At 40.7% G+C, this 17,312-nt stretch overlaps 1 protein-coding gene across 1 annotated transcript in view; it reads right to left on the bottom strand.

Moving 5' to 3' along the window:
- The window catches only part of THSD4 (thrombospondin type 1 domain containing 4), a 572,383-nt gene that overhangs the window by 442,663 nt on the left and 112,408 nt on the right, over window positions 1-17,312 (bottom strand). The window contains exon 5 of the mRNA XM_082383565.1: window positions 9,281-9,728. Coding sequence (XP_082239691.1) covers window positions 9,281-9,728 — 448 coding nt within the window. The remainder of the gene's footprint in view (window positions 1-9,280; window positions 9,729-17,312) is intronic.

Genomic DNA, 17,312 nt, shown 5'->3' with positions numbered 1-17,312 from the left:
CAAGACGCCAGGTGAGCTGCCAGTTAAAGGCAGGACACTACTTCCTGGGGAGGAGAGAGACCTGGCCAGAGAAATGCAAGCCTCACAGAGTCCAGATATGGAAGTGGGCTACTGAGACAGAATTATGGTACAGGTGAGGAACACAGATGCCTGGGGTGATAATGATGATGATGGTGTTAAGAATAGCTAACTTTTATTGACACTTACTAAATGTCAGACATTCCACCATGATTTATGTATATTTGCTCATTTAATCCGGACAACCACTGTTATATCCATTTTACAGATGAGGAAGCCAAGGCAAAGAAAAGTTAAATGAGCTGCCCAAGACCGCAGGGGGAGTCAGGATTTGAACCTAGAACCCACAACAGTAACCACTATGCCACAGTGCCCCTCAAGAATGTGTGGATAGTAGTTAATTTGCAATGGGTCCTCAGACAAGAGGGCCGTAAACTTCTTCTTGCCTACTGTCAGGAGATGTCCTGGAGATCAAGTTCAGATTCAGCCTCTGAGGCCTACTGAAGTGGCCCCAGCAACAAGGATCAGGGAGCCGTGGATTGAGGATGAAAACCAAGGAGGGCTGGGGAATTTCTGTTTCATGTCTCTTTTGTAGATTACATCTGTTTGTACTTATACTATTATCAGTATAAGATCTCCTCTCATTTTAACAGACTCTCTGAAGTTAAAACTTCCAGGTTACAGATCATTTTACATTTGTTATATTTTAAGTGGGTTGTTTCCTGATGCCATAGACTGAGTCACCCTCACCTTATCAGTAACTGTCTCTTTATTACACTGTGAGTTGGCTTTGGGCAGATTTCCTGCAGACAGCTGATCCTTTCCATGGGCACGGATTCTTATAATCTTCAGGCCAGAAAACTGAAACAAGGGAAAAGCCATGTAGATAGAGATCAGGCTCATTCAGGATAGGGCCAGCTAAGACCAGAGCTTTATAGCCAAGGAATGGCCCTGGGAGATAACCTCCCTTCAAATGACTCCTTTCCACCACAAAGAGGGAGGGATATTCCCACTGGTCTCTTATGGGAAGAATAAAGATGTACTTTAATATAATGAGCTGAATCCTGATAAAGCACTTCAGGCCCTATCCAAAGTTCCATCTAGACAACTGCCTGGAGTTGCTATGAGTCACAAAGAGTATTATGGAAACTCTGACTATGTTTCTAGTGACCCTGGTTAATCTGAGATGACAACTGCCCGTATGTAACTTCACTGCTCAAGAGGCCGCTGTCGGTGATCACACAATTAACTTTCAGTAATTAATTACTTTCAGTTCCCCAGGAGACTGAAGAGTATCATCCCCGATGAGGATGACACCAAGGAACATGACCTTGGGGTCTGCCTGGGTCCAATATGCATTTTTGTTTTTACCCTTTGCATTGCTCTGGATTCAATCAAAAGACCGGCTACCATAGCAACACATGATGTATTTAACATCACCACAGTGAAAAAAAAATCTAAAGAAAAAAATCTAGAAAATGTCCCTGTACTGCCATGAGAAAGTGGCTATGTGACCTTGGGCAAAGCAGTTTGCTCTTCTAAACCTAAATGACTGCATTTCAATAACAAGCCCTGTGCCACTTCCCTCACCCCCTAACCCGGGGATTCTGTGAGGAGTAAACTAGTAATATGTTAAAGTTTCTAGCACATAGTAATGCTCAATAAATGTTAGCTGAATTGGAATCAAAGAAGACATCAAAGATGAATCCAGCAGTTCCAGAAGCTGTTAAGTGCCCGACAGGCAGGTGTTCTGAGCAAACATTCCCTTCTTTTCTCTTGTACAGATGGAAGATGGGCTTTGTTTCCCATCATCTTGTTATATGATATAGAATCATATAACCATGGACCAAAATTTCTTACAAGTTATCCAGCACAGTTTTCAAATATGTTTAATATCTGCTTTCTCAAGTCACTTGGAACAAACTCAACCTCACAAAAACTCTTCTGCCACCTCCTACCACTTCCAGGGCCCTCTAGACAGTCAGTGAATTGGTTCGTCCAAAAGAGCTGGGTAAAGGCTTTGGATTTAAAAAACAAAAAACAAATAACTGAGGTTTTCTTAGTTCTCAAACACTTTTTTTTTTTTCCTATCCAAGTTCATACTGTTCTCCTAGAGAAAGGAGTTTCTCTCTTATTCAATAAATACATCAAAGACCCAAAGAATATTACTATAACTAAGCCCATCCATTCACCTGGGAGAACCCTATTTTTTTAAATACTCTGTACAGGGCTTCCCGGGTGGCGCAGTGGTTAAGAACCCGCCTGCCAGTGCAGGGGACACGGGTTCGAGCCCTGGTCCAGGAAGATCCCACATGCTGCGGAGCAACTAAGCCCGTGCGCCACAACTACCGAGCCTGCACTCTGGAGCCTGCATGCCACAGCTACTGAAGCCCGTATGCCTAGAGCCTGTGCTGGGCAACAAGAGAAGCCACCGCAATGAGAAGCCCATGCACCGCAAGGAAGAGTAGCTCCCGCTCACCACAACTAGAGAAAGCCCACGTGCAGCAACAAAGACCCAACGCAGCCAAAAATAAATAAATAAAATAAATAAATTTATATAAATAAATAAATACTCTGTACACATGTCTATACAAACCTAGGCTTACCCCAGGAATGCTTGTTTATTTCTCTCTCTTTAGATTATGAATGTATCTCTATGCCTGTAAGAAGGTCTGAAAGAGAATATCTTTTTTTCTAACTAACCAGGAAGTATGTGGCAAAATGTAAACTTAAATTCAAAGCTCCTACTCCCCCAGGGAGCATAAATTTCTCAGTGGCTACTTTAGGGATCACATTAATAAGACTGGTTTCTTCCCCTCTGCTATCTGCTGAGGCAGGATGTGAAATTCCTTCAAAGGCAAATAGTCACTCTGCCCCTACTATGTGTCAGGTGTTGCAAGCATTGAGGAGACAGAGAAAAATCCCTCATAATAGTCTCTGGCAGGGATTTCACAGGCCAAGATAAAAAAAACAAAACAAAACAAACAAAAATGAAGAAGCCCAACAACAAATAAAACATAAACCAAAACACATAATGCAATGAGAAGAATTTGGCGAACTGTCTGGGCACTACATTTCTAACCTTGCAAAATAAGGAGGGGACTGATCCTTCCTAATACTGATAAATCAAGACAATAAAAATTGTTAATATACTATATATAATAAAAATATAAGTGAAAATAAAATGTGGCTAGCAGAGGTCAGCAGAGTGGAAGGAAAGAGGATCATTTCTTCCTCTTTCAGAGTAAGGAGTCAGAGAAAATTTGAAGTTGATATATCAAGAAGCAGAGATGTTGGTACACTATTTAGACTTATGGAGAGAATGAGAGTAAAACTTTTAAATGATTGACTGTGATTCCATCTTGGGAGAGGGACTAGGATATATACACCTCTCTCTACCACTGTGATATTTCTTCCTATTTGTACTACTTTTTATAATCAGGAAAAGTGACAGTTGTTAACAATTCATATATATGTGTATGATTCACACATCTATATTTCATACCTATGAAATATATCTATATGAAATTTATTTGAATATTTATATTTAATATTTACGTGTTTAATATATTTAATATGTGTATGTTCACAAACTATTCATATACCTATTTCATATATATATATATATGTAAGGCCACTTTTCATATACATATGAAAGTCAATAAGAGAATTTTCTATGGAAAATTGCCAGTGGTCTGAGAAGATGGAAAGCAGAATAATGCAAAAAGCACTGACACTAGCATATATTTCACAGATAAGGAGGCTGGTGACAAGCTCACGATAGGAGAAACCTACGCTGAGCCCTCAAGTTAGATGACCCGTCCATCCGCTAACTGGTCCCACATTTCCTGGCATGTTTTACACCTTACAGAACTGCACTGACTTCTTGATGCGGCCCATTTGCTAAGTTTCTCCTTAAACTGCACGCAGGAAGTTGTCTGTCAGCTCCTAGTCTCATTTCATATGAGACTAGGAATGGGATAGAATTAGAATCTGCCTAAAGAGAGTTTAGCTATATTTGAGATTTGTCCAACATCTTCCCTTCATTTTCACTTACTTTGAGCCAGAAACAAGTCCACATGGATAAACCCATTGTCAGAAGTCAGTCCCACCCCAGGGAAATTTACTGGAGAGTCACTGATACCAGAACTCATCACAGCCGTTGTTTGCTAAAAGCTGCTTTTTAGCCCCAGAGGTGTTTCCCCTTGAAACGTTAAGTGCACTCAGTCTAAATTCAGGATCATGCTTCCTTTGGCAGCAAAGCCCTTTAAAAACTCGAAAGCTTGCCCCCGCCTTGCACCTGGTGACTCCCTCCAGCCTCCCTGATCCAGAAGGAGCCTGTGTGTCAGTCCCCTCTCCAGGGAGGAAGCACTGAACTCACAGTGCTTAAGAGAAGAAGGAGGGAGAGAGACACCTAGGTCTCCAGGACAAAGGGCATAAGGTGTCTTGGTTGGTTCATGTATTTTGCAAAAAATAATACAAAACCCCAGAAACAGCTAGTAGAAAAGAACTGTATTTTTACTACATCTCCACGGGCACCAGGAGGGATTGTGGTTTGGTTTTCTCCTTCCCCTGTGTCACCCCTATAAAGACTCTAGTTCTTTTGCTCCCAGGTCTTAACCTTCAATGAAAGTCCATGAAGAAGAAACGTATCTATTTCCTCGATTGCTTGAATACTTATAATTTTTAGCCATAGCTGAGGAAGTGCAGGGCTGTGGATAAACCATGGACACCTCTGTGTTGCCCCTTCACTGCTGAAGACATACTTGCAGGTGAAGCCACCGTTCATGGCAAAAGCATCTCATTCCACCGAGAGGTCCTCCAAGCGCCCCTTCTTGATGCTCAGCCCTTACGGGAGGGAGCGCAAAGGGGCTCTCGGATCCCTGTCACTCCCTCTTCCTAGAAAACTCTCCCTTCTGCTGGATCGCCTGCAGGAGGCCTTTGCTGCCTCCACCCAAGCCAGGTTCATTTCCACTACCTGGAGATTTCAAAGTGCCTACACAGCGTGTAGCGTGGTGCCTGTGCCCTGCGCTTGTTATTACCTATTTATGAGTCTCTCTCTCCCGCTGGACTTTGAGCTTAGGCTCACAGCTTGTTCTAATTTCAGCATCCCTGACCCCACTCAGTCGATGTCAGTGCCGTGCTTATGGTCTCCAAGCAAAAACCCGCAATAGTGAGAGACTTGGACTGTTGTACTAGTAGACGTCTAAGATGATGCCTGCTCGAAAAGACCACAGATTCTTTATTTTTACTGGAGTGTACCACCTTCACTTCCTCATACACATTGTAGGCAAGGAAAAAGAAAACCTTCCTTATTTTTAAAGTCTACATTCAGGGATCATTAGTGCTGCATTTATTACTGATACTGAAGTGCTATTTCATAGAGGACATCTTATATGAACCGAATAATCCTAAAGACAAACTAGCATGCTTAAAATTCCCAGATGACATCACAAGGTAGGGCTTAATATTAAATATGCACATTTGAGGGTATAAAGGCTTCATTGGCATGAAGTTATCTATAGGCTGACTTTTATCACTTTTAAACATGACCCAAGGGTGATTACATTGAAAGCCACATCACAGCAAAAATGCTGGGTCTCTCAGCAATCTTGTTTTATTCTTGGGCAAAGGTAAAGGACTCTCAAGCACAGCTAACCCAAAGGACAAAAGGGGATTCTGAGCAAGTCTGACCATTTCATCCACAGTTCCATGACTCAGCCCTTAGGAATTGGGAGCTGTTCAGATATGCAGACATCTTACTCCATTCTTATCTTCAGCCACGTTCACTTATCCAGGTCCAAATGGTTTATTTACTAACAATGTGTCAGCACATGCCAAGCTCCTTTTACACATGACCTTATCTGAACCTCACATCAACCCTATGGAGCAGGTACTATTATTCTCCCCACTTCACAGATGATCCTCAAAGAGTTAAGTAACTTGTCCAAGGAAACTCAGCTCCCGGTGTTGGAGCTGGGGTTTGTATCCAGCTCAACTTAGCTCCCAAACTCACTGTCCCACACTGTCTTGCAGGCTTAACATCCAATTAAACCAGCTGATTAGAATTGCTGTCTGATTTTTCACTGTGTTTAAAACGTTTCTCACCCATCAATCTCATGTATGAAAGTCCAGCAAGACCGTGTGATACTTCTGTATTCTGAGACGTTAAAGCATAAGTTTCCCATTAAGACCGTGATTATTTAAAGTGGATAGAAGGAGGCGGGAGGGAAAGGAGGGTCCCTACCACCTGGCAGTCACCGAAGCACCCAAGATCCTGAAACAATCCTGCGTTTTTGTCCTTGACTAAGCTGCTTCCTTGGCCCCAAATGCTCTTATCCCTTTTTTTGCCATCCTTGAAAGCCCAGCTCAATTGTTCCCTTCCCCAACCCTGTGGCCTCCTGCCCTGTGCTCTCAGAGCTCCTTCCCCCTCACTAAGTGCTCCAGCACCAAGTGCTATGACCTACAAGTAGCTGCATTTAGCACCTTCTCTGCTGTGTTGAGGGAGGGATTGTGACCAGTGATAAGATTGGGAAGCCTGCAAAAACACTTCCCCTAATTCAGACCACCCGTCATACGCGTGACCTCACAGCTCAGAACTGAGCCCTTTACTGTGGGGTAGTTTTAGAAAGGGGGCATTCCGTCAAGAACTGGGGTGGGATACACTGGGCACTTGGTTAAAGGGATGAAGTTCTGAAATCAGTGGATATTTCCAACCTACCCTGGGTTACTTTCCCTTCTTTTTCTTCTCCCAGATAATAACTGGGTGAGAACTCGAAATGTATGCATTATTTTCTAATTTTTGAAGAGGACATAAGTGATAACTTTCATTCCTTGTTCACAGTATTACCCTTCACCTCTTTCCTTTTTGAGTAGGAAGGTTTACATAATTGGGGGACTCATGCCATCCCCTCACTTGGACATCAAGGAGGATACGTACATGTCTACATAAGGTCATTGATGTTAAGATGCTGGAGCACATGGGTCCACGTGGAGGATGTGCAAATAAGACAACACAGAAGACGGAGACTGCTCTCCTTAGAAAGGCCTGATTGCAAGGTTGGTCCTTGGCTGATGTCTGGGAACTTGGATTTCAGAAGGGTTCCCACCACTCCCTAAGTGATAAGAGTGACTCACTATGCTCCGACTATATGCACAAGCAATATATTTTATGCTAAGCACCTGCTTTCCTTTTGGGAACCTGGAACTTTAGTATGTAGCAGGCAAAGGGTGCCTATGTGACTAGCCACCAATATAAACTTTGGCCACGGAATCTGTAATGAGCTTCCCTGGTAGACAACACTTCACGTGTGTAACAACTCATTGCTGAGGGAACGAAGTACATCCTGTGCAACTCCACAGGGACAGGACTCTTGGAAGACTGTCCCTGCTTTCCTCTGGACTTGGCCCCATGCACCTTTCTTTGTGCTGATGTTTCTCTGTATCCTTGCACTGTAATAAATCATAACTGTGCATACAACTATATGTTGAGTCCTGTGAGTCTTCCTAGCAAATCATTAAACCTAGGAGTGGTTTGGGGGACCACTAACACAGGGAGTTTTAAAGTGTCCATGGGGCATGGCCCAAGTCACAAGAAGCCATGGGCTTATAAAAAGAAGATATGTAGTAATGGGACCTCTAAGGAAAGCTATCTCTCAATAAGGGTAAGTAGGATGTGACTTGGGGTGACAGCATGCAAAATGTTACAGTGAAAAGAAGGGAATTAAACCTGTATAATCCTCTGTCAACATTTACTTCTTTGTCTAAGAAAATGTGTGAGACACTGTTTTGCCTACATCCAAAATCATGCAGACATCATGAATTCACAAGAATTTTTAAATATTCCTTGCAATTCAATCTCCTCGGTAGTGGAGTTATCCAGCACCCGGAGAAGCCACAGCTTTTACATGAGAAGAGACAGCCCTGCTGTTGGCAGCATAGGTCTGGAAAAAAGTGTATGCTTCAAAAACGTAGGTTAAATGAACGAAATGCTAAGTAGATATCAGGTCCACATATATGTCAAATGCCTTCTCTCTTTTCCCTTCTCTTTATGGATTACTTGGTCCTTAAAATTGACACATACTAGTCAATGGGAGAATATATTCTACATTAGAAACGAATTCATTTCATTTTTTAAAAACTGCAATGGATATTCAAGAACAGGGACTGTGTCTTATCATGGACACAAGTATTTTTTTGATTTATAAAGCACTTTCTTAACTTCACCTCATTTGATCCTCGTAACAACTCCATGAGGTAGATAATATGACTTCTATTGTCCATGGAGCCTGGTCCGTTACAAGACAAGCAATGATGCTCAATTAAGACTTACTAGTTGACTGATGGCTTTAGGAAAATTACTTTAGGCTTTAGGAAAATTACTGATTTACAAAAATCAATAATTCCTGAAGTCTGTCAGTGGAAGAACAAGCTGAAAAGCAATCCAGGCATTCAGAGGAATTATTAAAATCACAAATTAAGTCATTTCTATGGACTCTACGGCAGGAAATATATTTTTAATGAGGAAATTGAAGCTAATATATAACAGCTGTCCTGTTACCCAGTAACAGACTATTAAGGCAGATTAAATTATTAATGAAAAATATAGTAACTTGGAAGTTTAACCTTTAGACATTCTCATTCCTTTCTCTTTTATATAAAGTCTTTAAACTGATATTTATTTTTAAAAACACATTTGGTCATCTTATGTAGTTTCCATTTATAATTCGCCTTGCTATGGAATTATTAGCTGTAGAATCTTCAGCAATTTTTCACTATCAGACTTTTTCACGGTACAATATGCAAAGTCTTTATGCCTTGAAGAGCAGGGAGCCTCCAGGAAACTTACTGGATGATACGCATGCTGGTCAAACCTCCCAAAACTCCCACATCTTTGACACCACCACTGGTTGCCCTAAATTAGCCAAACTGCACTTGACTCGCAAACCCACGAGCAAAGAAAAAATATTGTTGATATAAAACCACTGAGAATGTGAGGGTTGTTTGCTATATGCAGCAAGAGTGATTGTCAATAAGTGATTCAAGAAGTTATCCATAAGTTACTAAAGTAATAACCTTATAAAAAAGAAAAGTATATGGGAAGAACACATGAAGAGAAATGAAAGGGAGGGAAGCTAAAAGGTGCATTCACGTGGCCTAGAAAACCATGCCCTCTCTGTCTTCCACCATGTTTACTGCCAACCAGCAGAAAGATAAGAGTAGCAGCTGTTTCCAGGGCCAGTCTCAGGCGGTGTATACTCACATTCGTGTTGCACAGCTTGTACTGCCGATAGGCCCCAATGCAGGAGATTGCTGTAGATCGGGCAGGCTGGGAGAAGCTCTGAGCTGCCCTGTGGGCCCCCAGGCCAGGGCTGCTGCTTGTTTCTGGGCTGTGGAAGAGACTTGAGGCTTCAGGGAAGCCTTGGTCATGGGTCAGAGGCAGCTGGTAGATGGAGCTCTCTGAGACTTGCAGTCCAGGACGAGGGCCACTGTCACTCTGGTACAGAGGTCCATGTCGGGGGCCCCGGTGGGCTGGAAGGTTGTAGCCATGGCTAGAACCAGATGCCCCCTGGGACCTGGAATTCCGGGATGAGGGCCTCTGCCTCCGAAGCCTCTGTGGCAGGTGTGCAGAGTCCGTCTGCAGTGGTAAGATGTATGGGGCCTTACCATAGCCATACATGCCAGGGCCGATGGGACCTCGGGTCCTGCTCCTAAAGAGAGACACACAAGAGAGGATTTTCATGTTAACCCAGAAGCTCTGATCCATGGGAGAGGGAACTGGGTAGGAACAGAAGCCTGGGAGAGAGCCTACAGTGGAACAGGGAGGTAAAAGAGGGCTTTCCAGGAGAAGGGAAGATTCTGGAGGCTGGAACAGAGGCTCTACAGAGACTGCCATGTAGAATGAAGGTGGGAATCAACAGTGGGTGATGTGACTGGTGGAAAACGAGGTTAGAACGGTAAGCTGCGGCCAGTATGTGATTTATGTCAGGGAGTTTGGGTGTTTTTGTAGGTTGTAGGGAGCCACTGAAGATTTTTTGAGAAGAATATAGAATTGTAATTTCAGCCAGAGTAACGTCCTGTTCACTTTTTTCAGATAATAGTTTGTGGGGTTTTTTTTCTCACTTAATTGTACCTGATATTTCAGACCCTGTTTCCATGACCATTCATGCCCAAATAGCTTTTCCAGGTAAATGGACCCTAGCTAAGCAACCAAAGACTAATGCAGTCCTGAGGCGTGACTTGCTCTGGGTCAAACTCAATCCCTGATGAAATGAGAGGAGGCTGAACAATGCGGAACACACGTGGAACAATGAGTAAACGGTCATCTTCACATTGGTATGGATCTTTAGGTTTTGTCAAGACCAGCTGCCTTGTGAGGTCTTATGACAATCATGTAAACAGAAGTGTGCATGTAAATTTCCAACAACTGGCTTTCCGGGGGGGGAGGGTGGAAAGCCCTGATTTGTGCCATTTCTCCATTTCCACGGTGTAAGTACTCCCACCATGGCCAATTTCAAGCTATCAATGTGAAGACACAATCATCTCTAACAAGCAGGGAAAAACAAACTCCAGCACACCACTGCATACAAATGTATTGTGAAAATACTGTTTGCAAAATACAGAGTTAGGAATGATGAAGAAATATAAAAGTGAATCAGAGGGGGTTCCCAAGATCCCAACCGTACAACTGAAAGTAACTAGAACATAACACAAGGTGGGGTAACAGCCTTGGGAGCAATACAACAAGCAAAGCGTCAGGAATTCTGAGTCAAGAGAATGCCTCAGAATTCCTCACCCTTCTGTCTGCGGGGATCTGAGAAGGTTTCACCATCACTGGTCTGAGAGTTGGGAAGCAAGGTTCCAACACTCTGTGGAAGGATTTAAGTAAGACATATAACTCTTACTTATTTGTAAAATGACTGAACTGGATTAAATGACCACGAAGGTCATTCCAGCTCTAAAATTTTATGCTTCCATAATAATTAATTCTACATTTATGTAAAATTGGAAATGTGCCCAAGAGTTTCTACAGGATGGCCCCATTAAAATAAGCACATTAAAATAGCAATCAAGGTGAAACATTAATTTCTGCACTCATGAGGAAATTCTTGCTTCACTCTACATAACCACTGAATGCAACATTTAACAGACCACAACTAATTATTAACATCTTTATCACTAATTGCACCTTCATTCTTAGCTGATACGGTTTTGAATTAAACTGTGCTAGTGTTTATTTTGCGTTTAGGCATTTCTCAATTAATCTTGACAACACTTAGGACTCTATGAATGATGGGAGGATCCATAATGCTGCTTTGAGAGATGCAATTAAGAAGTTGGTCTTAGGAGGAGCTTCAAGATGGCAGAAGAGTAAGACGTGGAGATCACCTTTTTCCCCACAAATACATCAGAAATACATCTACATGTGGAAAAACTCCTACAGAACACCTACTGAACGCTGGCAGAAGACCTCAAACCTCCCAAAAGGCTCTTGGTGCTCCAGCCAGGCATCAGGGCTGTGCCTCTGAGGTGGGAGAGCCAAGTTCAGGACATTGGTCCCCCAGAGAACTCCCAGCTCCATGTAATATCAAACGGCGAAAATCTCCCAGAGATCTTCATCTCAATGCCAAGACCCAGCTCCACTCAAGGACCAGCAAGCTACAGTGCTGGACACCCTATGCCAAATGACTAGCAAGACAGGAACACAACCCCACCCATTAGCAGAGAGGCTGCCTAAAATCATAACAAGGTCACAGACACCCCAAAACACACCACCAGACGTGGACCTGCCCACCAGAAAGACAAAATCCAGCCTCATCCACCAGAGCACAGGACTAGTCCCCTCCACCAGGAAGCCTACACAACCAACTGAACCAACCTTAGCCACTGCGGGCAGACACCAAAAACAATGGGAACTACGAACCTGCAGCCTGCAAAAAGGAGACCCCAAACACAGTAAGTTAAGCAAAATGAGAAGACAGAGAAACACACAGCAGATGAAGGAGCAAGGTAAAAACTCACCAGACCTAACAAATGAAGAGGAAATAGGCAGTCTACCTGAAAAAGAATTCAGAGTAATGATAGTACAGATGATCCAAAATCTTGGAAATAGAATGGAGAAAATACAAGAAACGTTTAACAAGGACCTAGAAGAACTAAAGAGAAAACAAACAGTGAGGAACAACACAATAAATGAAATTAAAAATTCTCTAGAAGGGATCAATAGCAGAATTACTGAGGCAGAAGAATGGATAAGTGACCTGGAAGATAAAATAGTGGAAATAACTACTGCAGAGCAGAATAAAGAAAAAAGAATGAAAAGAATTGAGGACAGTCTCAGAGACCTCTGGGACAACATTAAATGCACCAATATTCGAATTATAGGGGTCCCAGAAGAAGAGAAAAAGAAAGGGACTGAGAAAATATTTGAAGAGATTATAGTTGAAAACTTCCCTAATATGGGAAAGGAAATAGTTAATCAAGTCCAGGAAGCACAGAGAGTCCCATACAGGATAAATCCAAAGAGAAACACGCCAAGACACATATTAATCAAACTATCAAAAATTAAATACAAAGAAAAAATATTAAAAGCAGAAAGGGAAAAACAACAAGTAACATACAAGGGAATCCCCATAAGGTTAACAGCTGATCATGCAGCAGAAACTCTGAAAGCGAGAGGGTGTGGCAGGACATATTTAAAGTAATGAAAGGGAAAAACCTACAACCAAGATTACTCTACCCAGCAAGGATCTTATTCAGATTTGAAGGAGAAATTAAAACCTTTACAGACAAGCAAAAGCCAAGAGAATTCAGCACCACAAAACCAGCTTTACAACAAATGCTATAGGAACTTCTCTAGGCAGGAAACACAAGAGAAGGAAAAGACCTACAATAACAAACCCAAAACAATTAAGAAAATGGTAATAGGAACATACATATCAATAACTACCTTAAATGTAAATGGATTAAATGCTCCAACCAAAAGACACAGATTGGCTGAATGGATACAAAAACAAGACCCATATTATCCTGCCTGCAAGAGACCCACTTCAGACCTAGGGACACATACAGACTGAAAGTGAGGGGATGGAAAAAGATATTCCATGCACATGGAAATCAAAAGGAAGCTGGAGTAGCAATTCTCATATCAGACAAAATGGACTTTAAAATAAAGACTATTACAAGAGACAAAGAAGGACACTACATAATGATCAAGGGATCAATCCAAGAAGAAGATATAACAATTGTAAATATTTATGCACCCAACATAGGAGCACCTCAATACGTAAGGCAAATGCTAACAGCCATAAAAGGGGAAATTATCAGTAACACAATCATAGTAGGGGACGTTAACACCCCACTTTCACCAATGGACAGATCATCCGAAATGAAAATAAATAAGGAAACACAAGCTTTAAATGATACATTAAACAAGATGGACTTAATTGATATTTATAGGACATTCCATCCAAAAACAACAGAATACATTTTCTTCTCAAGTGCTCATGGAACATTCTCCAGGATAGATCATATCTTGGGTCACAAATCAAGCCTTGGTAAATTTAAGAAATTGAAATCATATCACGTATCTTTTCTGACCACAACGCTATGAGACTGGATTTCAATTACAGGAAAAAGTCTGTAAAAAATACAAACACATGGAGGCTGAACAATACAATACCTAATAACCAAGAGATCAGTGAAGAAATCAAAGAGGAAATCAAAAAATACCTAGAACCAAATGACAATGAAAACACGACAACCCAAAACCTATGGGATGCAGCAAAAGCAGTTCTAAGAGGGAAGTTTATAGCAATACAAGCCTACCTCAAGAAAAAAGAAACATCTCAAATAAACAACATAACCGTACACATAAAGCAATTAGAGAAAGAAGAACAAAAAAACCCCAAATTTAGCAGAAGGAAAGAAATCATAAAGAGCAGATCAGAAATAAATGAAAAAGAAATGAAGGAAACGATAGCAAAGATCAATAAAACTAAAAGCTGGTTCTTTGAGAAGATAAACAAACTTGATAAACCATTAGCCAGACTCATCAAGAAAAAAAGGGAGAAGACTCAAATCAATAAAATTAGAAATGAAAAAGGAGAAGTAACCACTGACACTGCAGAAATACAAAGGATCATGAGAGATTACTACAAGCAACTATATGCCAATAAAATGGACAACCTGGAAGAAATGGACAGATTCTTAGAAAAGCACATCCTTCTGAGACTGAACCAGGAAGAAACAGAAAATATGAACAGACCAATCACAAGCACTGAAATTGAAACTGTGATTAAAAATCTCCAACAAACAAAAGCCCAGAACCAGATGGCTTCACAGGCAAATTCTATCAAACATTTAGAGAAGAGCTAACACCTATCTTTCTCAAACTCTTCCAAAATATAGCAGAGGGAGGAGCACTCCCAAACTCATTCTATGAGGCCACCATCACCCTGATACCAAAACCAAACAAAGACGTCACAAAGAAAGAAAACTACAGACCAATATCACTGATGAACATAGATGCAAAAATCCTCAACAAAATACTAGCAAACAGAATCCAACAGCACATTAAAAGGATCAAACACGATGATCAAGTGGGGTTTATCCCAGAAATGCAAGGATTCTTCAATATTCGCAAATCAATCAATGTGATACACCATATTAACAAATTGAAGGAGAAAAACCATATGATCATCTCAATACATGCAGAGAAAGCTTTCGACAAAATTCAACACCCATTTATGATAAAAAACCCTCCAGAAAGTAGGCATAGAGGGGACTTGCCTCAACATAACAAAGGCCATATATGACAAACCCACAGCCAACATCGTCCTCAATGGTGAAAAACTGAAAGCATGTCCACTAAGATCAGGAAGAAGACAAGGTTGTCCACTCTCACCACTATTATTCAACATAGTTTTGGAAGTTTTAGCCACAGCAATCAGAGAAGAAAAAGAAATAAAAGGAATCCAAATCAGAAAAGAAGAAGTAAAGCTGTCACTGTTTGCAGATGACATGATTCTATACATAGAGAATCCTAAAGATGCTACCAGAAAACTACTAGAGCTAATCAATGAATTTGGTAAAGTAGCAGGATACAAAAGTAATGCACAGAAATCTCTAGCATTCCTATACACTAATGATGAAAAATCTGAAAGTGAAATTAAGAAAACACTCCCATTTACCATTGCAACAAAAAGAATAAAATATCTAGGAATAAACCTACCTAAGGAGACAAAAGACCTGTATGCAGAAAATTATAAGACACTGATGAAAGAAATTAAAGATGATACAAATAGATGGAGAGATATACAATGTTCTTGGATTGGAAGAATCAACATTGTGAAAATGACTATACTACCCAAAGCAAACTACAGATTCAATGCAATCCCTATCAAACTACCACTGGCATTTTTCACAGAACTAGAACAAAAAATTTCACAATTTGTATGGAAACACAAAAGACCCCGAATAGCCAAAGCAATCTTGAGAAAGAAAAATGGAGCTGGAGGAATCAGGCTCCCTGACTTCAGACTATACTACAAAGCTACAGTAATCAAGACAGTATGGTACTGGCACAAAAACAGAAATATAGATCAATGGAACAGGGTAGAAAGCCCAGAGATAAACCCATGCACATATGGTCACCTTATCTTTGATAAAGGAAACAAGAATATACAGTGGAGAAAAGACAGCCTCTTCAATAAATGGTGTGGGGAAAACTGGACAGCTACATGTAAAAGAATGAAATTAGAACACTCCCTAACACCATACACAAAAATAAACTCAAAATGGATTAAAGACCTAAATGTAAGGCCAGACACTATCAAACTCTTAGAGGAAAACACAGGCAGAACACTCTATGACATAAATCACAGCAAGATCCTTTTTGACCCAGCTCCTAGAGAAATGGAAATAAAAACAAACAAATGGGACCTAATGAAACTTAAAAGCTTTTGCACAGCAAAGGAAACCATAAACAAGACGAAAAGACAACCCTCAGAATGGGAGAAAATATTTGCCAATGAAGCAACTGACAAAGGATTAATCTCCAAAATTTACAAGCAGCTCATGCAGCTCAATATCAAAAAACAAACAACCCAATCCAAAAATGGGCAGAAGACCTAAATAGACATTTCTCCAAAGAAGGTATACAGATTGCCAAAAAACACATGAAAGAATGCTCAACATCACTAATCATTAGAGAAATGCAAATCAAAACTACAATGAGGTATCACCTCACACCAGTCAGAATGGCCATCATCAAAAAATCTAGAAACAATAAATGCTGGAGAGGGTGTGGAGAAAAGAGAACCCTCTTGCACTGTTGGTGGGAATGTAAATGGATACAGCCACTATGGAGAACAGTATGGAGGTTCCTTAAAAAACTAAAAATAGAAATACGATAGCAATCCCGCTACTGGGCATATACCCTGAGAAAACCGTAATTCAAAAAGAGACATGTACCACAGTGTTCATTGCAGCTGTTTACAATAGCCAGGATATGGAAGCAACCTAAGTGTCCATCAACAGATGAATGGATAAAGAAGATGTGGCACATATATACAATGGAGTATTACTCAGCCATAAAAAGAAACGAAACTGAGTTATTTGTAGTGAGGTGGATGGAGTTAGAGTCTGTCATACAGAGTGAAGTAAGTCAAAACGAGAAAAACAAATACCCTATGCTAACACATGTATATGGAATCTAAAAAAAAAAAATGGTCATGAAGAACCTAGGTGCAAGACAGGAATAAGGACACAGACCTACTAGAGAATGGACTTGAGGATATGGGGAGGGGGAAGGGTAAGCTGGGACAAAGTGAGAGAGTGGCATGGACATATATACACTACCAAATGTAAAACTGATAGCTAGTGGGAAGCAGCCACATAGCACAGCGAGATCAGCTCTGTGCTTTGTGACCACCTAGAAGGGTGGGATAGGGAGGATGGGAGGGAGGGAGATGCAAGAGGGAAGAGGTATGGGGATATATGTATATGTATAACTGATTCACTTTGTTGTAAAGCGGAAACTAACACACCATTGTAAAGCAATTATATTCCAATAAAGATGTCAAAAAAAAAAAGAAATGCTAGCAAAGATTCATGCAGAAAGATAACAACCTTGAAATAAATTAATTAAAAATCAACAACAAAAAAAGAAGTTAGTCTTAAAACAAACAAATATATATATATATGTGTATATATATATATATATATATATACATATATATGTATATATATATATGTTGGATGTAATTTGCTTTTTTCTTCTTGTGGCAGGCCAG

Source organism: Balaenoptera borealis, assembly GCF_965194805.1.
Source record: "Balaenoptera borealis genome assembly, chromosome: 3".
NCBI lineage: Eukaryota > Metazoa > Chordata > Mammalia > Artiodactyla > Balaenopteridae > Balaenoptera > Balaenoptera borealis.
Note: the sequence above shows the minus strand (reverse complement) of the source record. Positions and strands in the feature narration are given on the sequence as shown.